Consider the following 23,319-nt stretch of genomic DNA (forward strand, 5'->3'; position numbering starts at 1 on the left):
AATACATCAGATAACACACATGGATGGAACAGCTGGTATTTGTCTTTTATTAAACATTGTATTATTTTAAATCAATGGAAGTTCTCAAAAGATAACCTAGCTCAGCACACGTTCAGGATGTACAGCCTTGATTTGATGGATAATTGTATAAACCAGCTGCAGGAAGAAAGATGTATTTTACATTACCTGCATCTTCTGCTCTGTGATTTGTGATGAACATTCTAAGATCTCTTCCACTCATTATTCCTATGGAAAAGTAAATTGCACAAATTATTTTAAACTGATATTGTGAATTAGAGTACTTTCTTACAAGGGAAGTTGGAATATATATTATCAATAGATTATATTAATTTCTGAAATGGGTACCAATTACTTCAATGTGGTCTTCAGATTCAAAAAATGTCAGTAATGGGTTTGGTTGGTAGCCCTCCCCTAACACATCTGCGGCACCCAGTTATGGCTCAAGTGCACTACAGATGAGAAAGTTCCAGGCTAACATCTCTTATGGAGTCTTGCACAGCTGCCATCTTTCTGATGCAATAACAAACCAAGATGCTATCTACTTCTTCAGGAGGGTATCACGGACTATTGATTTTGCATGGTCGATTGGATGTTGTTCCAAATATGGTGTCTAGTTCAATGTTATCTGGTTTGTGTAATTTATTTCTTATTCTGTTTTGTTGTAGTAGTTTGCGAGTAGATGGGTAAGAGTCGTCAATGTATTTGTCAATTTGGAATTATGCGTAGGTCAGACAGGAAAGGAACGTCAGATTTCTATCATGTTTGCATTACATTAATGATGGAAAAATATTTCTTTATTGTGAAAATAAATTACCAATAATCTCAAATGATAAATCGCTTTTGGTACATTGCTCTCCAAACTACATTAATTTATTTGAGAAGGATAACTTTGGATTACTTTGGAACACAGCATTTAACTCATTAATATATTGTTTCTGCCCAATGATTGAGCACACACATCAGGATGTTCAAGCCTCTTTGAAAACAATCATTTGTATTTATATAATAACCTTCCTAAAATACTTTAAACACTGATGCCAATTAAAATAAAATATTAGGGCAGAGATAAAAAGTTCTAAGGAAGAAGTAAATTTTAATAGTATAAAAAGTATATTGAAAGAGAGGAACAGACTTTGTGAAATAATTTCCAAGCTGATTGTCTGGGCACCTGAAGAAATGCCCCTCAATTGTCAGGGGAAAGGAATTGGAATGCACAATAGTCAACACTATTTACAGACAGGGTGTCCATAGGTATTGCTCTTCAAAGATAGGAAGTGGCAAAGCTGAGCACAAGGATTGGAATTATAAAAATAAATACTTTAGTAAACCAGGAGCCAAAGAAGACTAAGTTAATATATTGGGTACACAACGCAAGATTTTGGATAAGCTCCAGTTTTGGAGGGTGGGGGGAGAAAATTGGGAATTGAAACAATTAAGCTAGGTAGTAAAATGGATGAGTGACTTTTTTGAAATACTTTAAAATGCTAAGAAATGTAGATGATGCATATGAATGCAGAATTTGTGGCTTAACCCCCAGGCACTGACAAATAGTTAACCCTAATAAGATCATGTAAGACTATATGCTAAAGTAAGCCTTACACTTTTTTTAACACGTCAAAGAAAAGAGACCTCTGAAAAAAGGTTTATTGACATCAAGTCACATTTTCAGATGGAACTAAATAAATACTGATTGGGAACAAGATTGGAGGTTTAAAATATCTGCGACCTTGCATGATTGAACATGTCAGATGAGATCATGAGTGCTAAGCTGGCAGGAAGACAAGAATTAATATGATTGGGCTGGGTCAGTGATAAAGGATTGTTGAATATTCTAGATGGGGAACTTCTACTCTGCCCGTATAGTCATAGTATCCATATGGTTGTCTGAATTGTTTGCGATGAGTCGGAAGAAGGGTCCTGACCTGAAATATCACCTATCTATTTTCTCCAGAGATGCTACCTGACCCGCTGAGTTACTCCGGCATTTTGTGTCTATCTTTAGTATAAACACAGCATCTGCTGTTCATTTTTATTACATCCATATACAATGCCCTCCATAATGTTTGGAACATCATTAAGAAGAAAAAGAGCACTGGTGAGCTTACTAATCACAAAGGGACTGGCAGGACAATGGAGACATCCACAGCTGATGACAGAAGAATTCTCCCTATAGTAAAGAAAAAAAACCAAACACCTGTCCGACAGATCAGAAACACTCTTCAGGATTTAGGTGTGGATTTGTCAATGGCCACTGTCTGCAGAAGAATTAATGAACAGAAATACAGAGGCTACACTGCAAGATGCAAACCACTGGTTAGCCGCAAAATAGGATGGCCAGGTTACAGTTTGCCAAGAAGAACTTAAAAGAGCAACCACAGTTCTGGAAAAAGGTATTGTGGACAGATGAGACGAAGATTAACATATCAGAGTGATGGCAAGAGCAAAGTATGGAGGAGAGAAGGAACTGCCCAAGATCCAAAGCATACCACCTCATCTGTGAAACAAGGTGGTGGGGGTGTTATGGCCTGGGCATGTATGGCTGCTGAAGATACTGGATCACTTCATTGATGATACAACTGCTGATAGTAGCAGCATAATGAATTCTGATGTGTATAGCACATCCTATCTGCTTAAGTTCAAACAAATGCCTCAAACTCATTGGCCGGTGGTGCATTCTACAGCAAGACAATGATCCCAAACATACTGCTAACGCAACAAAGGAGTTTTTCAAAGTTAAAAAATGGTCAATTACCCGATCTGAATCCAATTGAGCATGCCTTTTATATGCTGAAGCGAAAACTGAAGGGGACTAGCCCCCAAAACAAGCATAAGCTAAAAATAGCTGCAATACAGGCCTGACAGAGCATCACCAGAGAAGACACCCAGCAACTGGAGATGTCCATGAATCGCAGACTTCAAGCAGTCATTGCATGTAAAGGATATGCAACAAAATTCTAAACATGACTACTTTCATTTACATATGATTGCTGTGTCCCAAACATTATGGTGCCCTGAAATGGGGGGGAACTACGTATAAACACTGCTGTAATTTCTACATGATGAAACCAAAATGTATAAAAATGGCCTTTATTTTTAAAATCTGACAATGTGCACTTTAACCACATGTGATATTTTCTTTTACAAATATCAAATTGTGGAGTACAGAGGCAAATAAATAAATGATGAGTGTTTGCCCCAAACATTATGGAGGGCACTGTAGTTGTTCCAGTTCAGTTTCTAGTTGGTGATGGTAGAGTTATGCCAAGGATATTTGATTCAGTTCTCTCGTGTTAGACATGACTATTACCTAGCATTTCTATGGCACACATGTTATCTGCCACATATCAGTCTAGCTCCAGGTCCTGCTACTGACAGTGGCGGGAGAGGGGTTTTCTTTTTAATTTGATGAGGAGCTGCAAATGGAATTAAATATAGTGCAATCAGTAGCAAATCTCCCAACTTCTGACACTGATGAAGTAGTCAAAAATAATTGGCCTGAGGGCACCACCCTTGGTCTGGACCATTTGCCTCCAACAATACAAGCCATCTTGATTTCTGCAAGCTTTGACACCAACAAATGAATGTTTTCTTCTTGATGCCCATTGAGTTATTTTACACCAGAACTTCTTGGTGCCACACTTGGTCAAATGCTATCCAGATGTCAGGGGCAGTCACTTTTATCTGTCCTCTTAAATTTAGCTATGTCTGGATCAAATCTGTGATGAGGTGGGAAATCAAATGATCCTGGTTTTTGGGCAATGATGATCTGATCTTTGGATAGCGAGTGCGGCTTCATAGCGCTGCCGATACTACCTTCCATGACAAAGCTAATGACCTAAAATTCAGTCATTTTCTGAACTTGAATTGTCCTGCTTCATGTGAATAGGCTATATCTGAGCAACTTCCAATGTAGCTGGGCAGATACCAGTGTTGTAACTGTCTGGAACTGCAGAGCTAATGGGACAACTGATTCTGGCATCTAAATCTACAACAAGACCACCTCTTAACACACAAAGTGCTGGAAAAAACACAGCAGGTCAGGCAGCATCTGTGGAGGGAATGGACAGTTGAGGTTTCAGGTCAAGACCTTCTTCTGTCTGTGTTCCTCCAGCATTATATTTTGTTCGATTCCAGCAATCTGCAGTTTTTTGTGTCTCCTCCTCCTAACAACTGCATAATCAATTCAGTCCATTTATTGGACCGAATATCAGATATGATATTAACATTATAGGACACAAAGTGCTGGAGTAAATCAGCAATCAGGCAGCATCTCTGGAGAAAAAGGATGGATGACGTTTGGGGTCTGGACCTTTATTCAGACAGGATGCTACTCCAGCACTATTTTCTTAAAGCAGCATCTGCAGTTCCTTGTTTCTACATGATATTAACATTACTTTACATAAAATGTAATGATAACATTCTTTAATCAATTAATCAAGTTTAGTTTAGAATTACAGCATGAAAATGGGCTCTTCAGCCCACGCTGGCCACCGATCACACGTTTCACATTAGTTCTGTATATTCCTACTTTCTCATCCACTCCCTACACACAAGGATCAATTTACAGAGGGCCAATTAACCTACACGCCTCCCACGTCTTAGAGATATGGGAGGAAACCAGAGCACCTGCAGGAAACCCACGCGGTCACAGGGAGAACCCGCAGTCAGGATGGAAACTGGGTCTCTGGCGATGTGAGGCAGCGGCTCCACCAACTGCGCTAAGTATTTCACAGAAACGAATGAAATACACACAGGTGCTGGAGTAACTCAGCGGGCCAGGCAGCATCTGTGCAGAACATGGATAGGTGGCGATAGACACAAAAAGCTGAGTTACTCCAGCTTTTTGTGCCCATCTTCTGTTTAAACCAGCATCTGTAGTTCCTTCTTACACATGGAAAGATGACCTTTCGGTTCGGGACCCTTCATCAGACCGAAAAAGTCTGAATAGGAAAAATAATTTCCGTCGTTAGTGCGAAACTGATAGCAAAATGTAACTCACATCTCACGGGGAGGGAGGGAGGGAGGGGGTGGTTTACGTTCACCAGACGCAGGCCGGCCGGGCGCCTCGGACGGATGGGCCGGAGCAATGGCGGCCCTGGAAGGATCAGCGGCTTGTTGACAGCCCGGCCGGCGCCATGGCAACCAAGTACTCGCCCTGCGGTTGGCTGTCATGTGGCGCGGCGAGTGGCCAATAGCGTGGGGGCCAGGTGGTGGGTGACCAGTGTGGAGGGGCCGCGCCTCGCACCATGGGCGGCGACGCCTCGGCGCTCCGGCTTGGAGGCGACAAGATGTGAGCGCCAGGAGGTCGATCGGTGGTACGCGCGGTCTGGATGGCGCTCTCTCTTCACCGTTAACCTCTATCTGCTGTTCCGTTCGAAAGCCAGGCCCCGTGTTTGCGTGGAACCCCAGAGCAAGTGAGTATCCCGGCGTGTGGAGTGGGGGGAGGCCAGTTGCCGGGTTACGGACAGGTGTCCGTGTCCTCAGGCCGGCGGGACGTGGAGGGACCAGTGTGGGTCGCGATGGAAAGTGCAGGCACTGCTCAGCTTATACCCCTCAACCCCATCCTCTCAATTCCACATCAGTAGTGATATTTTTTTTAAATGGAAGCATTTCTTTCATTTCATTTTCTCCTGATCACTGGCTCTCCATTGTTCCCAGAATGAACAAGAACCCATCAAAAATATGTTATGTCAATTCAAATGCGTCTTCGCAATCCTTGCACACATTGATGAGAGTCGCCTAGAGTGAAGGTGTGGCAACCAAGCTTGTTATTTGAGCAGTGTTTTGAATTCGAGCCCTGATATGTCCTTTTTCCTCCTGTTAATATATTTTCAGTGTACCGATCGAGAAATATATATATATATTTAAATTTACAAAGGGAATGGAAGCCCCTAAGCATGAATTTGTATCATCCTAGGCAGTATAGTACGCCTTTGCGCCAGTGTATGGTGCATTGGCTGTACGAGGCTGTCGAGAATATGATCACTGATTGTGACTGGTGATAAAACAGCCCTTGTGCGGATATTGGGCGTTACCAAATCACAGCGTGTGTGACTTTTTTGTTAACTTTACTGAGTAGTAAATGTGCATTTAAAATTGGGTATTTTCACAGTTACAGGTTTACATTGATTTAAAATAAAATGTAGATGATTTATTAAGAATTACCGCAGAAGTAAATGTTTGCGAGATCAGTTAACGTTGAATGAATTTTTGATCGTCAACTAATTATGAGATTTTTTACAAGCTTATTTCAAATCTGCTCATTGAAATGAAATGGCTGGTTTTGGTAATTGTGAGTTAAACCTGTGTTCATTTCCTAAATCTGTTTTTCAAAAAGCAAAAAATTGTGGAAATGTTATATTTGTTCTCTGTAAATTGTCCCTAGTGTGTAGGGAGTGCTGTGATAGTGGTATAACATGGAACTAGTGTGAACGGGTGATTGATGGTCGGCGTGGACTTGGGTGGGAGGAAGGGCTTGTTTCCATGTTGTATATTTAAACTAAACTAAAGGAGTATTTACAGTAAATGTATACAAACCTGTGAATTCAATGACACTGGCATGTTTGTGTAATTCATTGGGTTTGTCAATAACCATGTTCATTGTCAATATTTTCTCAATCACTTTGTTCGTTGTTCTCTGAAATATTTTTAATGATTTTGCTTTGACTGTGAGCTTATTGTCCTTTATAAAAGTAACTTTTGTATAATACTGTTACCAAATCCCATGTTTCAAGTGCAAAATCATGCATTCTCCATTTTATTTCAAAAAATATGAAAGCTATAGGATAAGAAGTCACTAAGCAGATTGCAGATCATGTAATGGAGAGAGGCTGGCAAAAATGTCTATCGTAGTAAATTCAACTTGGCAGTGAATTTAGTTTTGTCAGAATAGATATCTGTTGAGAATGTCATCCAGAGTATAGACAGCTATGTTTACAACACTGTTCCATCTTAAATATTCATGTCAAGTACATTAACTGCTTTGAAGTTCAGGTAATTAAATGCAAGGATTCATTAACAGTGCAGTACACGAGGAAGCTTTTTGGCCCGCAATTTCTGTGCTGATCATGATGCCAAGTTTTTTTTTAAATCTCCTCTGCCTGCAGATGATCCATATCTCTCTCTCCCCCCCCCCCCCCCCCCCCCCCCCGATTACCTGCACATCCACATGCCTATCTAAAAGTTGCTCAAAAGCCACCATCTTGCCTGCTTCCACCACCTCCAGGCAGCATGTTCCAGGCACCCATCACTATATTTTGTTGAATTAAAAAAACTTTCCCCATCACATCATTTTTTTTTAAATATTCCTCCTCAACTTAAAGAAGTGCCTTCTAGTGTTTGACATGTCCACTCTGGGGGAAAGGCTTTGACTATCTATCCTGACTATGCCTCTTGTAATTTTGTATACTTCTATCAGGTCTTCCTCAATCTCCAAAGCTCCAGAGAAATTAGTTCAAGTTTGTTCAATTGAATGATTAGTGGGTGCAACATATAGTATAATTGCAGGAGTGAATTATTTTCTCCTCTTTGTACTCCATGCATGCCTTCCTGTACTGTATATAACCTCATCCCATGGCACAGTCCTAGGTATTTCAATATTTTAAATATATTTTGACGTGGGCGTGGAGAGAGTACAATCGTCCAAGGTGGAACAGTGATTCAACTTGTAGAGTCGTTGCTTTACAGAGCCAAAGATCCGGGTTCAATCCCGTCTTTGTGGAGTTTGCACATTCTCCCTGTGACTGCCAGAGTTTCTTCCAGGTGCTCTGTCTTCTTCCCACACGTCAAAGATATGTGGGTTGGTAGGTTAATTGGTCTTTAAATTGCCCCTTGCATTTAGATGAATGGGAGAATCTGGTGGGGGAATTGCTGACAATACGGAGAAAATTATCATTGGAGTAGAATTTCTGAAAATGCTGGTTGGGTAAAGGCCGAGACCCTTCTTCAGACTGATGTGAGGGTGGGAAGAAGAAAGGAAGAGGCGGAAACAGTGGGCTGCGGGAGAGCTGAGAAGGGAAGGAGAAAGCAGGGACAACCTGAAATTAGAGAAGTCAATGTTCATACCGCTGGGGTGTAAACTGCCCAAGCAAAATATGAGGTGCTGCTCCTCCAATTTATGGTGGTCCTCACTCTGGCCATGGAGAAGGCCCAGGACAGAAAGGTCAGATTCGGAATGGGAGGGGGAGTTTAAGTGCTGAGCCACCGGGAGATCAGGTCGGTTAATGCTCATTGTGCCATCTGGGACGACAGATGGCACAATGGGCTAAGTGTTCGGCTGGCGACCGGAAGGTAGCCGGTTCGAATCCCGCTTGGAGTGCATACTGTCGTTGTGTCCTTGGGGCAAGACACTTCACCCACCTTTGCCTGTGTGTAAATGTAATGTAATTATGTGAAGCACTTTGGGGTCAATGCAAGTTGACTAAAAATGTGCTATATAAATAAGATTATTATTATTAATGCGATCCGAGCAGAGGTGTTTGCCGAAGCGATCGCCAAGCCTACACTTGGTCTCACCAATGTAGAGCAGCTGACACCTAGAGCAGCGGATGCAATAGATGAGGTTGGAGGAGGTGCAGGTGAACCTCTGCTGCACCTGGAAAGACTGCTTGGGTCCTTGAATGGAGTCAAGGGGGGAGGTAAAGCAACAAGTGTAGCAATTACAAGTGTGAGAATCCTGATCTCTCTTTTATAAGAGCAAGGATGTATTTCATGGATGACAATGTGTTCAGTTCTGTAAACCACACTTTGGGAAAGATATGAAAGCTTTGGAGATTGCGTAAAAGAGATTTACCTATGGATTCCGTGTACAAGGGCCGTCAGCTGTGTGGATAAATATAATGAAGAGTGTAGACGCAGAAAAATTATTGTAATGTAGGAGGATTAAGAGCTAGGAAATCATAGAATCTGGAATGCAATGGTACATCCAGTTCCATTTGGAATACTACAATTGAATATGTATCTGGAAGGAAAGTTGAGCAGTCAGTAGTCGCTGCCTCGCTGCACCAGAGACCCAGGTTCAATCTTGGCCTTGGATACAGTGGTGTTTGCAAATTCTCGCAGTCATCACGTTTGTTCTAATTTCTTCCCACATCCCAGAGAAATTAAAAAAGAGACCCAGGTTTGATCATGACCTTGGGTGCTTCTCCTTTGACCGTGTGGGTTTCCTTCGGGTGCTCCAGTTTCCACCCATGTCCCAAAGATTTACGAGGTAGGTGAGTTAATTGGTCTCTATAAATTGGCCCTAGTCTGCAGGTGAGCATTAGACTCTAGGGTAATTTATAAATTAAATGGGTGAATTAAAAAATGGGATTGGATTGGTGCAAATGACTGATTGGTGATCAGCACAAACTCAAGCCAAAGGGCTGGTTCTGTGTTTTAGTCCCTACATGAATTTGCAGGTCCATGGATAGTGCTTCCACAGAGCTAATACAGACTTTTTTACAGCCATTTTTGGTGTAACATGAATAACTTTCGATGCAAGAATGGATACTTGCTGGGTATCCATTCCTGCATCAAAAGTTAGTCATGTTATTTCCTTTATCATGTATCTCTCCACTGGATGGCTCAATTGTAATCATGTTTTGTCTTTCTGCTGACTGGTTATCATGCAACAAAAGCTTTTCACTATACTTCGGTACAGGTGACAATAAATTAAACCTTACTCAACTATTCTCGTGTTTTCTAAATCTAACAAAGGATGCGTGAGGTGCTGTAGCAGATGCCTGGTTGGATTGCTTCAGTGCCATTATAAATGTACACTACAGCATGATTTTGTGCTGTGAAGTTTGTGGAAGCTTTTAAGGTACTGGATGGTATTGCTATTTTTATGCATTGCTTTGAGATTGAAAATGCAATCATCCATGTAATTGGAGAATATTCTGTCACACTACTGACTTGTGCCATGAGTATGGTAAAGGCAAACTTTTAATCTGCCCTTGCAAGTGTAGTATTTTTGTGGCCAATCAACTTAATTTTCCGACAGTCATAATCCCTGGGCTGTTGGTGGTCGTGAGCTCGGCAGTAACTAGTGTACTTGGGGCGACAGATAGCACAATGGGCTAAGAGTTCGGCTGGCGACCGGAAGGTAGCCGGTTCAAATCCCGCTTGGAGTGCATACTGTCGTTGTGTCCTTGGGCAAGACACTTCACCCACCTTTGCCTGTAATGGAATGTACGGCGGCAGGCGCGGGCACACCGCGACGCCCTGTGTCTCCCTTTCAAGGGAGATGCTAAAAATGCATTTCGTTGTCTCTGTACTGTACAATGACAATAAATTGAATCATTTCATTTTTTTTCATTTTTTTTACTTGAATGTCAAAAGAAATTGTGGAGTCTTGCTATTCCTGATGTGATCTTTTTAAATTTTATTTATTTATTAACAGTTTACTTCCGTTCATGACGTGGATAGATCTACATCTCCGAATACAGATTTGAAAAATACTCTTTTAAGGGGCCTTCTCTTCTATTTCTATTTTCCACTTTTTATTTTTATTTTTTTAAATTTTTTATATACACACTCATGTTTTTCTACTCTCTACCATCTATTTTTCCACTTTTTCCTCTTTCTATTGTTTTCTTTTTCTTGTCTTGCTTACTGAATGGATTATGGTATGACATAGTTGGCACCTAAAATTAGGTTCCACTGTACTGTTTTGTACTGTATTTGCTTCTAATAAAAGGAAAAAATAAATAAACAAACAAATAAATAAATAAATAAATAAATAAATAAATAAGCAGTTTAGTAGCTAGAGTTGGTCCCAAGACTTGATGAGCCACTAACAATACCACACCGTGCTCATGAGTTGTATTGGAACTCAATTTTGCCGCTCAAGTCAGTCTTGGGCTACAACATTGCCATGGGATCTTGGTTTAGACCCACTATATGCTGTTATGAATTACAATTTTTAACTCTGTAACATAATGTGATGGCTCTTCAGTGTAATAATGGAATTTTGTCTCCAGGATGATTGTGTTTGCCCTTTATGCCTTCACTGTGAGTCCTGATGCTTGATTAGTCTCTGAGGTCGCTCTCCAGTTTAGATACCTGTTCATAGAGTCATGCAGCACAGAAAGAACCCCTTTGGCACAATATAGGTGCAGACAAGAAGATTGTTGCTTTGTTGGACGTGCCCAAATATTTGAATGTTTCCTCGGTCCATGTTACATAATCCTTATTAGCATTTTAGTATAATAGTACCTTGCTGGTTAATCACACTGTCAAGTCGTGTTTTTTTACAGCATCCTGGCAGTTTTATGGTGGTTCTGTTTTAGATTTATTTAACTGACTTAAAATTTCCTAGCTGCTTTTCCAGAATGAATTTGTTATATCCAGATAACTATCCAGGCCATGGAATTACAAATCCAATAATATAGTTACTACACTACCATAACATATGATTTCTTTAAGGACAAGGTCTTTATTTTAGAATGCCAGTTTATATACTGCGTTTTGAATGGTACTTTACAGAAAGTTATCAGAAATTGAAACGGCACTAAAGATAAAAAGGTGAATGATAAAAATACCTGTTCAAATAGGTTTTTGAGAACATCTTGATAATGGAAAGGAAAATAGAGTTGAGAAATTCGGCAGTTAAAGGCATGGTAGGTGAGGTTAATTCTTAAATTCACACGTGCTCAAGGACTGAAAATTTGGAGGGGTGCAGATGCCAGTGGGTTATGATCTGAAAGAAACTGTGAGATTGAATGATGGGTGAAATTTTAAAATCTTGAAAGCAACGAACCATCTAGATGAAAAGGTCAAAAGTATGGTTGGTGAGCAGGACTTGTCACATTGTAATGTAGGCAGCATGTGTTTACAACAATTTACAACCAAGTCCCAGGAAGGAAGTAGGTCCAGAAATCGTGAATGCATTGGTGACCATTTTATAATGTTCTATAGATTCGGGATCAGTTCCTGTGGATTGGAGGGTAGCTAATGATATCCCACTTTTTAAGAAAGGCAGAGAAAACAGGGAATTATAGACCAGTTAGCCTGACATCGGTGGTGGGGAAGATGCTGGAGTCAATTATAAAAGATGAAATAGCAGCACATTTGGATGGCAGTAACAGGGTTGGTCCAAGTCAGCATGGATTTACCATGGGGAAATCATGCTTGACTCATCTTCTGGAATTTTTGAGGATGTAACTAGGAAAATAGACAAGGGAGAGCCAGTGGATATAGTGTACCTGGACTTTCAGAAAGCATTTGATAAGGTCCCACATAGGAGATTAGTTGGCAAAATTGGAGCACATGGTATTGGGGGTAGGATACTGACATGGATAGAAAATTGGTTGGCAGACAGGAAACTGAGTAGGAATTAACGGGTCCCTTTCAGAATGGCAGGCAGTGACTAGTGGGGTACCGCAAGGCTCGGTGCTGGGACTGCAGTTATTTACAATATACATTAACGATTTAGATGAAGGGATTAATAGTAACATTAGCAAATTTGCAGATCACACAAAGCTGGATGGCAGTGTGAACTGTGAGGAGGATTCTATGAGGATGCAGGGTGACTTGGACAGATTGGGTGAGTGGGCAGATCCATGGCAGGTGCAGTTTACTGTGGATAAATGTGAGATTAACCACTTTGGTGGCAAAAACAGGAAGGCAGTTTATTTCTTGTATGGTGTCAAGTTGGGGAAAGGGGAAGTAGGCAGTGAAGAAAGCTAATGGCATGTTGGCCTTCATAACACGACTAGTTGAGTATAGGTACAAAGAGGTCCTTCTGCAGTTGTACAGGGCCCGAGTGAGACCACACCTGGAGTATTGTGTGCAGTTTAGGTCTCCAAATTTGAGGAAAGACATTCTTGCTATTGAGGGAGTGCAGCGTAGGTTCACAAGGTTAATTCCCGGGATGGCAAGACTGTCATATGTTGATAGAATGGGGCGGCTGGGCTTGTGTACTCTGGAATTTAGAAAGATGAGAGGGGATCTTATTGAAACATATAGGATTATTTAAGGGATTGAACATGCTAGAGGAAGGAAACATGTTTCCAATGTTAGGAGAATCCAGAACCAGGGGCCACAGTTTAAGAATGTGGGTAGGCCATTTAGAACGGAGATGAGGAAAAACTTTTTCACCCAGAGTTGTGAATCTGGAATTCTCTTCCTCAGAAGGCAGTGGAGGCCAATTCTCTGGATGCTTTCAAGAGAGAGTTGGATGGAACTCTTTAGGATAGCGGCGTCGGGGGTTGTGGCGAGAAGGCAGGAACAGGGTACTGATTGTGGATGATCAGCCATGATCATATTGAATGTTGGTGCTGGCTGGAAGGGCCGAATGGCCTACTTCTGCACTTATTGTCTATTGCCCATAGCTCTCTAAACCTTTCCTAGGCATGGACCTGTCCTAGTGTCTTTTAAATACTTTTATAGTATCTGCCTCAACTACCTCCTATACCAGCTCGTTCCATATGGCAATCACCCTCTGAGTTTAAACATTGCCCCTTGGGCAAGCAAGGAAATCGCTATCAAAATATGGAGGGGACTGGTGGGACATTTTTTTGGCGGCTGCGCGCGCATGCGCACACTCATGCGAGGCTTCGGAGGCTGAATCCAGCACTAAATGCAGCTCAACTCTGCCTGTCTCACCGGGTTAACCTACAGCCCTGCCTGGACTGACGGGACACCCCCCCCCCCCCCCACTCCTCCCTCCTCCAATGATCGCTGAATCATCATGTCCCGCCCCCATTGCCTGCTGACCAATGTCTCTCTCGTCCAACCGGCGCCCTCGCTCAGCAGTCCAACCCCCACTGTCTCGCGGAAAGCGGAGATTTCACCGGGTTTTAAAATCCGGATTACAAAAACTGGGGGAGGGGGGGGGGGATGTGTCCCCCCGCCTCTCAAAACGGAGGGGGGACGTGTACCCCCCTGGCCCCCCCCGGGATTTCCGCCCCTGCCCTCGGAGTCCCTCTCGCCGCCTTCCTCTGGTTCTTGATTCCCTTATCCTGGTGGGTAAAAAGCTCTGCATTCACCTTATCTATTCCCCTCATGATTTTATACAGTGTTCAGCTTGAAAAAATATCAGTTTGTTCATTGTTGGATGTTGAATAAACTTTCCGACAGTTGAAACACTGGAACAGTCGAAAGAGCTGGTGATAGTAGTAGAGCTAAATGTTATCGTATGCAAATGAAATCAGCTGTTACCTACAGGTAGTATGTAATTCAGTGGAGAAGAAGACTGTCAAGGAGATATCCCTTGCCAGAGGTTTGGGAGTAGGAAGTGAAGCAATTGCTGGATTTTCTGTGGTCATGATTGAATAGATAAAAGTGCAGCTCAGGTAGTGTGTTCCAATTTGTGTAGTGTTTTTATCTTGCAGATCTTGGAACCTTCCAGAGTGGTCAGCTTGTCGAAGGTTGAAGACAAATGGAGATGAATGAGCAGAAATAGATTGCATTGATCACAATCGTGTTTCGTTACAGACTTAACAGCCTTATCTTTATTTCCAAATGTTTCATTATCTAACCTTCTTGCAAAGATTCTAAAATCTTTAAACTTTGTTAAGCCAACTGAGCAGAAGTTACACGCATCATAAATATTGCGCTTAAGTCTTGATAAAAATCAGCTTTAGTATAGTTACCAGCCCAAAGTGCACTGACTGTGGCTTGTTCTTTCCGCAGCACACTGCCATTTACTAGCCTTATCCTTGATCCTTTTTTTTTATTTTTCATCCACTTACCTAATTTTTGTTTTGTTGATTTCCATGTGGTAGAGCATTGTTAATTTGATCCTGCGTGCTTTACAAAACACCTAATTTGATTAATTTACAACATATCATCACATCTTGATGTGAATTTGTTAACCTTTGGAATTAAATTGTTCATTATTTAATTTCTCCGTCCCTCAGTTCTTGTAAATGTTTGGTCTCTGTTCCAAAGAGGGGTAGGCCAGGGAAATAATCTTTCATTCTTTCTCATCTAATATCCTGTTTGTATAGTAAACCTCAATCGTAACCTTTCTCTAACTCCATGTGTTATGTTGAGGTGCTGTGAAGTCCATACAAGTGTTTCTAATTGAGTGTTGCTCTTTAACCTTTGCCCAGAATCACAAAGTTTTGGGCTGAAGGTAAATTTAGATTCTGACTTTCGAGTGTACCACTTTGAACCCTGTAATGAGTAGCATTGCAAAAAGTGATCACATACACCATCATGAGTAATGTGTATAGTAGATATTAATTCAATTGCTGATTGGCAATAACGATGGTCATCTACAATCACATTCCCTTTCCTTCACAACCAACTATTTTCTAACCACATTTCTATCTCTTATCCTTGATGGGAATTGGTAGTGTTTGGGGGAGATGGGAGAATGCAATTGCACTTGCATTTCTTTCAAGTCCATTTGAAATTACACTTTCAAATTAAAGCTATGCAATGCTTAGCTGTCTGTTCACTGTGCCATCCAACTATAGTTACACACTAACTATTCCATCTCTACCTTTTGGAACCTAGTACAGTACAGGCCACCACGTCTGCACTGACGGTGATAACACATGGTCTGTATCCTTCTTGTTCCATGCCTGTTCTTGTCTAAATGCCTCTTTAAAAGTAGCTATCATGTCTGCTTCTACCACCTGCCCAGCAAAGCATTCCAGGCATTTACAACTGTGTAAACAGACATTTCTTGCCATGCATCTTTTTAATGTTTCCCCTCTCATCGTAAACTTTCTCCCTCTCACAATGAACTCCTTTGGAAATAGACTCTTATCTATGCCACTCATAATTCTACAGGATTTTGTATATTTCTATACTTCTATCTTTTCTAAAGGAACTGCTATTACCTTAAGAATGAAATCTAGAATTTCCCCAATGATAGATCAAAATCTTTTTGAATAGTTCTTTCAGATTGTTGCTTTACCTCCAGACTTTTGTTTCTCACTCCACAAGCCTACCAGATGAATGCCTATCTCTCTCTAATAGTTTCAACCTGAGACAGGATTTGAGCATCTTGGAACAATGTCACAAATAACATTTCTGTGAGCAACTGTACACCGTCAATCTATAGTTCATAGTTCAATCAAAAGTTCATAGTACCACTTTTTCTTAAGTTTGTAGCTAGGACAATCCTGGAGCCAAAATCCCACCCGGTTGCCTGTTGGTTGATGATAGTCATTTGAAGTAATTTTCTTTGTGGTTGCTATGCATATTCTCTGCTGCTTTTTGTGTACAAGAACGTACAACATTGAAAAGAAGATTGGACCTTTGAATTATTGTATCACCATATAAATTCAGTGGTACACCCATTTCCAAAGCAAGGAAATCTAAATCTCCTCCAAAGACCGCGTTCATGAGACATTTTTTAATAATAAATAATAACTTTATTTGTTAAGCACCTTAAAAACAACCAAAACTGACCAAAGTGCTGTACAGAAAAAAGAAAACAAGCAAGACATCATAAAACAGGCAGAACAACAGAACATACAACTAACACGAGGTGCATAAATTACATACAAAAATCCAAACAATAAATTAAAAAACATAAAACACGAGTACGAACAACGCAGCAAAACCAAGCAAATAAAGTTAATAAACAATTCAACACCTCACTGGTCTACAAAGGCCATGGAGAATAGATATGTCTTCAGGAGTGACTTAAAAACAGCTAGAGAAGGGGCCTGTTTAACGTGCAGAGGCAATTCATTCCACAATCTCGGAGCCGACATAGCAAAGGCACGGTCCCCTCTGAGCTTCCGCTTAGTCTTTGGCTCAATCAGGAGCAGCTGATCATCATTTTATTTTAATTACACAAACTGATTTATACCTCAACAAAGATATTGATATTTTAAATGCTGAAAATATTAACAACCTAACCTCTGCATGGATTGTAATCAAACAATTGCAAGACAATATTTCTTCTCTAAAATGTGTAGTGTTTTGCCATTTTTAAGCAAACATGTAAAACTTGGGAATTCAATCAGTAGTGTATTCAGTCATTGGTTTTAAATAATTCACTAGTTTACAATTCAAATTATATTCCTATTGTTAAAACAATTAAAAAAATTCTACTACTACCTACCTCTTCCCCATCTGCCACAATCAATTCCAAATGCAATCAAATTGCACAAACCGACTCTCCGTAATCTTCCCAGGAAGTAGAGGCGCTGATAATTGCATCAGTGTTCTCGGACCAGGAAAGATCTTCAGAGATGTGCACGCCCAGGAACTTGAAGCTCTTGACCCTTTCAACCATCGACCCGTTGATATAAATGGGGCTGTGGGTCCCTCTCCTACTCCTTCCAAAGTCCACAATCAGTTCCTTGGTTTTGCTGGTGTTGAGGGCCAGATTATTGTGCTGGCACCATATGGACAGTTGCTCGATCTCTCTTCTATACTCCGACTCATCCCCATCAGTGATACGCCCCACAACAGTGGTGTCGTCAGCGAACTTGATGATGGAGTTCGCACTGTGACTGACTACGCAGTCATGAGTATAGAGTGAGTACAGCAGAGGGCTGAGCACGCAGCCTTGAGGTGCTCCCGTGCTGATTGTTATCGAGGCTGACACATTTCCACCAATTCAAACAGTCTGTGGTCTGTGAATGAGGAAGGCGAGGAACCAATTGCAGAGGGATGCGCAGAGACCCAGTTCTGCGAGTTTGGTAACCAGCTTGGAGGGGATAATTGTGTTAAATGCCGAGCTGTAATCGATGAATAACAGCCTGACATATGAGTTTTTGTTGTCCCAAGTGGTCCAGAGCGGAGTGGAGAGCTAGCGAGATCGCATCCACCGTTGATCTGTTGTGGCGGTAAGCGAACTGCAGTGGGTCCAGGTTTTTGTCGAGGTAGGAGTTGATTTGCTCCATGATCAGCCTCTCAAAGCACTTCATCACCACCGGCGTTAGTGCCACTGATCGATAGTCATTGTGGCACGTTACCTTACTCTTCTTGGGCACTGGTATAATTGATGCCCTTTTAAAGCAGGTGGGGACCTCAGACCTCAGAAGTGAGAGGTTGAAAATGTCTGAAAACACTCCAGCCAGTTGGTCCGCACAGGTTTTTAGAACACGACCTGGTATACCATCAGGTCCAGGTGCTTTTCGGGGGTTCACCCCTCTGAAGGATTTCCTTAGGTTGGCCTCTGTGACTGAGACTGAAATGCCACCACAGCAAATGGGGGATCGGGAAGGCACATCAGTATTCTCCCTATCAAACCGTGCGTAAAACGCATTGAGCTCGTCAAGGAGTGATGTTTCACCGACATTCGAGCTGCCTTCTGGTTTCGCCTTGTAGGAGGTGATTGCATTCAGGCCCCGCCACAGCTGCCGAACAGTTTGGAGCAGAAGTCCCTTTTGGCCTTTTTGATGGCCTTACCAAGATCGTATCTGGACTTCATGTAGGCCACTGTATCATCGGAAGTGAATGGGCCTGTGTCTGGACTTCAGAAGAGTGCGGATCTCAAAGTTCATCCAAGGTTTCTGATTGGGAAACACTCGGAAGGTTTTTATAGGGTTGCAGTCCTCCACACATTTCTTTACGAAGTCTGTAAATACTGTGGCGTATTCCGTTGCCGAGTCCTTGAACATTGCCCAGTCCTACAGCCTGCAAACAGTCCTGGAGTTGTTCCTCTGGGCCCCCCCGTCCCCCACAACCAGCTCTGTACTGTCCTCTGTTCTGGTGGTGCGCTCTTTAATTGCTGCCTGTAGGCAGGAAGAAGCAGCACCACGGTATGGTCGGATTTACCGAAGTGAGAGCGAGGGATAGAACGATAGGCATTCTTGATGGTGGTGTAGCAGTGGTTGAGGGTGTTGGGTCCTCTGGTGCAGCAGGAGACATGTTGGTGGAAGTTAGGGAGTGATTTCTTTAGGTTTGCCTTATTGAAGTCCCCAGCAATGGTGGTAAATGCCTCGGGATAAGATGTCTGGTGTTTGTTGACCACGGCGTGCCGCGGGAGCTGGGGGTGAGCCATGTCTCTGTGAATTCTTTTTAGATACAAAAAAAGACGAATGCAAGGGTAACAATCACACAGCGTCTCTGATGAAGATGGATAGGAGATGTTTCGGGCCAGGAACCTTCATCAGTCTGAATCAAGTCCTGATCCGAAGCATCGCTGAACCATGTTCTCCAGCGATGTGGCCCGACTCGCTGAGTTACTCTAGCATTTTTTTTGTTAACCAGCATCTTCAGTTCCTTATGTCTCCTTTTGATTTAGATACAGTTGGAAGGGTGACTCAGGCGATGTAAAGATGAATTTCACACCCTAGGGGGCTATTCCAGAACAAGATAGTCTTGTTTAGGTTTTGGACTAATTTCTGAAGGACATTTAGTGAAGCAAAAATATTTAAACATTTAAACATCTGTTCTGACCTTTTTTAATTCTGCTGACTTGCATGTAGACCTATTTTCTGGACTATTTTGGTGTTCTGCTGATTTTGCATCTTCTGTAAAACATTTTCACCAACTCCAAGGTTGTACTGTCATAGCTAAAACGCTGGATAGATTAAATTATTAGATTATTGTCATATACACCAGGATGCAATGCAATTTATTGTGTATGTGGAGCTCACAGAATAAACAGTATACATATAGTAATGACGAATACAATGATGAGTGCAAAACGGGAGAATGGTGCAAGATTGTAGTACAAACTCTGAGTAGTGCAAAATTATATTAAAGTACAATAACTGGATAACCAAATGAGATAGAGGTAAGAATAGAGATAGAGGGCTGCACCTCTGGGAATGGGATATGAAAAGGGATTGGTTCAGCCATCTAGCAGGGGGGGGGGGCTGAGAAGCTGTTCTTGAGTCTGGTTGCCCAAACTTTCATGATACTTTACCTTCTCCCACAAGATTAAAAAAAAAAAGAGAGAAGGGAATGGCCAGAGTGATATTCATCCTTGACAATACTTGCAGCCTTCCTGGAGCAAAGCATTGTGAAGATGAACTGCATGCCCAAGCAGGTATCAGCTCGGAGCTTCCAGAAATGTTAAAACGCCTGTAATGACTTGGCAAATTGTATTAACCTCTTAAACTTCTTTGTTTGCTGAGTCACTGTTTCTAACCGGTTCTAACTGGTGTATTGGGAATTTTTTTTAATCACAATGATCATTAAGTTTCTTTACATCCAAAAGCTTATTACAATAAAATCAGAGGTAGACAAAAATGCTGGAGAAACTCAGCGGGTGAGGCTGCATCTATGGAGCGAAGGAATAGGTGACGTTTCGGGTCGAGACCGTTCTTCAGATTGATGTGGGGGTGGGGAAGTGGGGACGGGAAGAGGAAAGGAAAATGCGGAAACAGTAGGCTGTGGGAGAGTTGAGGAGGGGAGGGGAAGGAGGGAGAAAGCAAGGACTACCTGAAATTGGAGAAGTCAATGTTCATACTGCTGGGGTGTAAACTACCCAAACAAAATATGAGGTGCTGCTCCTCCAATTTGCGGTGGGACTCACTCTGGCCAGGGAGGAGGCCCAGGACAGAAAGGTCGGATTTGGAATGGGAGGAGGAGTTGAAGTGCTGAGCCACTGGGAGATCAAGTTGGTTCGTGCAAACTGAGCAGAGATGTTGGGCAAAGCGATCGCCAAGCCTGCGTTTGATCTCACCGATGTAGAGCAGTTATGACTAGATTTCTTTTCCTTATGCATTATTAGTCATTTTCTTTGCACTAATTATATATTTTGCCTTAAGATGGTATGTTTCGGTAGGTGAATTTTGTTCTGGGCATATGTACTGAATAAGTGTAGTAATTAAATTTACCTTATAATGCATTTGTATTGCATACTTGTCCATCACTTTGGTGTAAACCAGTATCTGCAGTTCCTTCCTACTCGCCTTTCCTTCCATACCTGAAATGTGACTACAGGTATAAACATGCAGCTCTCAAGTTCGAAATCTCCAGTTCAAGCCTGCTGTTTTTCCAAGAAATACTGTAATTGTGCTTGGAAGATGTGGAAAAGTTGGTTCTTACACAACTGTGCAGTCCGTCTGTCTTTTTTAAATTTTTGTCCTGTTGAGTGTATAGTTTGGTTGTAGTTTATATATTGTTTTTAGCTGTGTATACAATACAATACCGTTTATTGTCATTTGAACCTCAAATGAAGTTCAAATGAAATTTGGTTTCTGCAGACAAACTTATATGTGGGCGGCGGGAGAGGGAAAACCTTTTAATCTCTTCCCTGCACAGGGACCCGACCTTTTCCCTGTCGGGTCTCCGTTGTCGTTGGGGCCTAGCACCGTGGAGCGGCCTCCAACAGGAACGGCCTGGGGGCTCCAGTTGCAGAGCCTGATGGCTCACCATCATTGAGCTGGCCGGCTTCGGAGCATGGAGAGCTGTGGTGGCGCGCGGCTGCGACCCGACTTCAGAGGCACCAGCCGGTGGACGGTGACATCGGGAGCTCACGGGTCCCTGGTTGGAGACCGCTTTTAGGAGCTCCTGCAACGATAACTTCTCTCGCCCGAATTGCGGGATTGCAAACGACCCGGAGCGGGGCCTTACATCGCCTGACGCGGCTTTAACGGCCACGGAACTTGCCATCGCCCGCCGGGGGTTCCAACATCAAGACCCGGAGCAGGGCCTTGCATCACCCGGCGAGGCCTTAGCGGCCGCGGGACTTACCATCACCCGCTGGGAGCTTTAACATCGGGAGAAGAATGGAAAACGGGGGAGACAATGCCTTCCATCACAATGCCTTTGCCTTCCATCACAGTGAGGAGGAGATTCACTGTGATGGATGTTTGTGTTAATTGTGTCTTGGTTTTTTTTCTTGTTGTATGACTGCAGAAACCAAATTTCGTTTGAACTTCATTTGAGGGTCAAATGACAAGGAACTAGAAACAAGGAACTGCAGATGCTGGTTTACACAATAGGACACAGGCAGCATCTCTGGAGAACATTGATAGGTGACATTTTGGGTCAACCTTTCAGGCTGATTCAATTTTTTTCTAGTATGCTTACCATAGAAATATCAAATGTGATAATAGTCTCGGTTGTTTTAGTAAAGCTTTTTGAAATGTTTATTGATTTTATTTTCATGACAGTGGTGAATGCAATCCACAACTTTGGTAGAAATCTCATGTTTTATTGATCAAGAAAGACTTTAAAACACTTGCATTTTGTAAAACTAAAGACACAACTTATTAAGCAAAATTTGTCTCCGAACCCCATGAATAAACGGGATGGTTGAGTAAAATACTTGATCAAAAAGGGTATGTTTTGAGCAGCGATAGTTTAAACATAATTTCTGAATTTTGGTCGAGGCAGCTGAAAGCACAGCAACCACTGTAGCAAGTTAAATCGGATGTCCAAGATACCTGAATTGGAGGTACACATAGATTTAAGCCTTATGGGGGATGAAGGAGGGAACAAAGTCGAGGAAGAATTTGAAAATAAGCAATTCCAACATGCTTCGAGTAATTTTGAGCTAGTGTGGATATCTTAACTCAGGAGTTGAGTCTCTCTACTCCAGGTGCATTGTGGCATTATCGACTTTCAGAAACTTCTGATTCGGGCTTTCGTGAGTTTACCTTTGGAACTTGTGGTTTCTGTGTCAGCATCGATGAAAATGGTGGGGGAGAGGAGGAAGGTCCCCAGGCGAGGCTGTGAACTGTTGAGATAATGGTGTGTGAGTAGGAAGATTGGGTAATTGGAGGGTTTATTTTTCTTATCTACAGCAGTAACCAGATAAGTGCATTCCCACTTGACTGAATGATGGATAGGCATCAATCAAAGTGGATGGTGTCCACAACGAGGTCGCTATCTACAGACAGCTTGAGGAAAATGAGAAGCATTTGTGATGCCAGTGCTCTGAGCTTTGGATTTTTTTGACATTTTGCCTTGTGGAGGAGTGTTTTCGCATTGGAGGCAGTTCAAAGAAGTTTCACTCGGTTGATATCTGGGATGTAAAGAGTTGGTTTGTGAAGGGAAGGTTAACTGTCTGCAATGTAGGAAAATGAGGCACAATTTTATTAAAACGCAGATTCTGAAAGATTCTAACGGTTTGATGTAGAAAGGATGTTTCCCCTCGAGGGAATCTGGAACTGAGGACATAATTTCAGTAAAAAAGGAGTTGCTTGTTGAAGATTAATTTCTTCTCCAAACGTTGTTAATTTTGAAATGATCTTCCCATCCAACTGTGGAGACTAAGCATTGGAATATATTCCATCGAGTTGGACAGATGGAATATTTTGCAATGTTTGCTCTGTAAGAATGTGAAATGGCCTGGAGTGATGGTTAGACAAGTGAAGCTTGTGCCAAGATCAGATTGACTGTGGTCCTGCTAAATGTTAGAACAAGCTCCAAGTCATAAAGTCTGTTGCTCATTTGTTTCTTTACATGGGCAGAAAGCTATGTGAGAGGTTCAGACTGGAA

At 42.0% G+C, this 23,319-nt stretch overlaps 2 protein-coding genes across 10 annotated transcripts in view; one reads left to right on the forward strand and one right to left on the reverse strand.

Annotated features, from left to right (window-relative positions):
- LOC129698808 (coiled-coil domain-containing protein 148-like) overlaps nt 1-5,137 on the reverse strand; it is a 66,107-nt gene extending 60,970 nt beyond the window's left edge. The window contains exons 1-2 of one of the 3 annotated variants that reach the window (XM_055638098.1): nt 5,021-5,137; nt 187-246 (exon numbers count right to left, since the gene is read on the reverse strand). In XM_055638098.1, coding sequence (XP_055494073.1) covers nt 187-241 — 55 coding nt within the window. In that variant the 5' untranslated portion in view covers nt 242-246; nt 5,021-5,137. The remainder of the gene's footprint in view (nt 1-186; nt 247-5,020) is intronic. The other 2 variants (XM_055638097.1, XM_055638100.1) reach the window with 2 other exon arrangements.
- Nucleotides 5,138-5,241: 104 nt separating this feature from the next.
- Nucleotides 5,242-23,319, forward strand: part of pkp4 (plakophilin 4) — a 146,414-nt gene continuing 128,336 nt past the window's right edge. For all 7 annotated transcript variants that reach the window (XM_055638089.1, XM_055638092.1, XM_055638091.1 and 4 more), the window contains exon 1: nt 5,242-5,435. The gene's annotated coding sequence lies outside the window, so the exon portion shown is untranslated. The remainder of the gene's footprint in view (nt 5,436-23,319) is intronic.

Source organism: Leucoraja erinacea, chromosome 7, assembly GCF_028641065.1.
Source record: "Leucoraja erinacea ecotype New England chromosome 7, Leri_hhj_1, whole genome shotgun sequence".
Classification (NCBI taxonomy): domain Eukaryota; kingdom Metazoa; phylum Chordata; class Chondrichthyes; order Rajiformes; family Rajidae; genus Leucoraja; species Leucoraja erinaceus.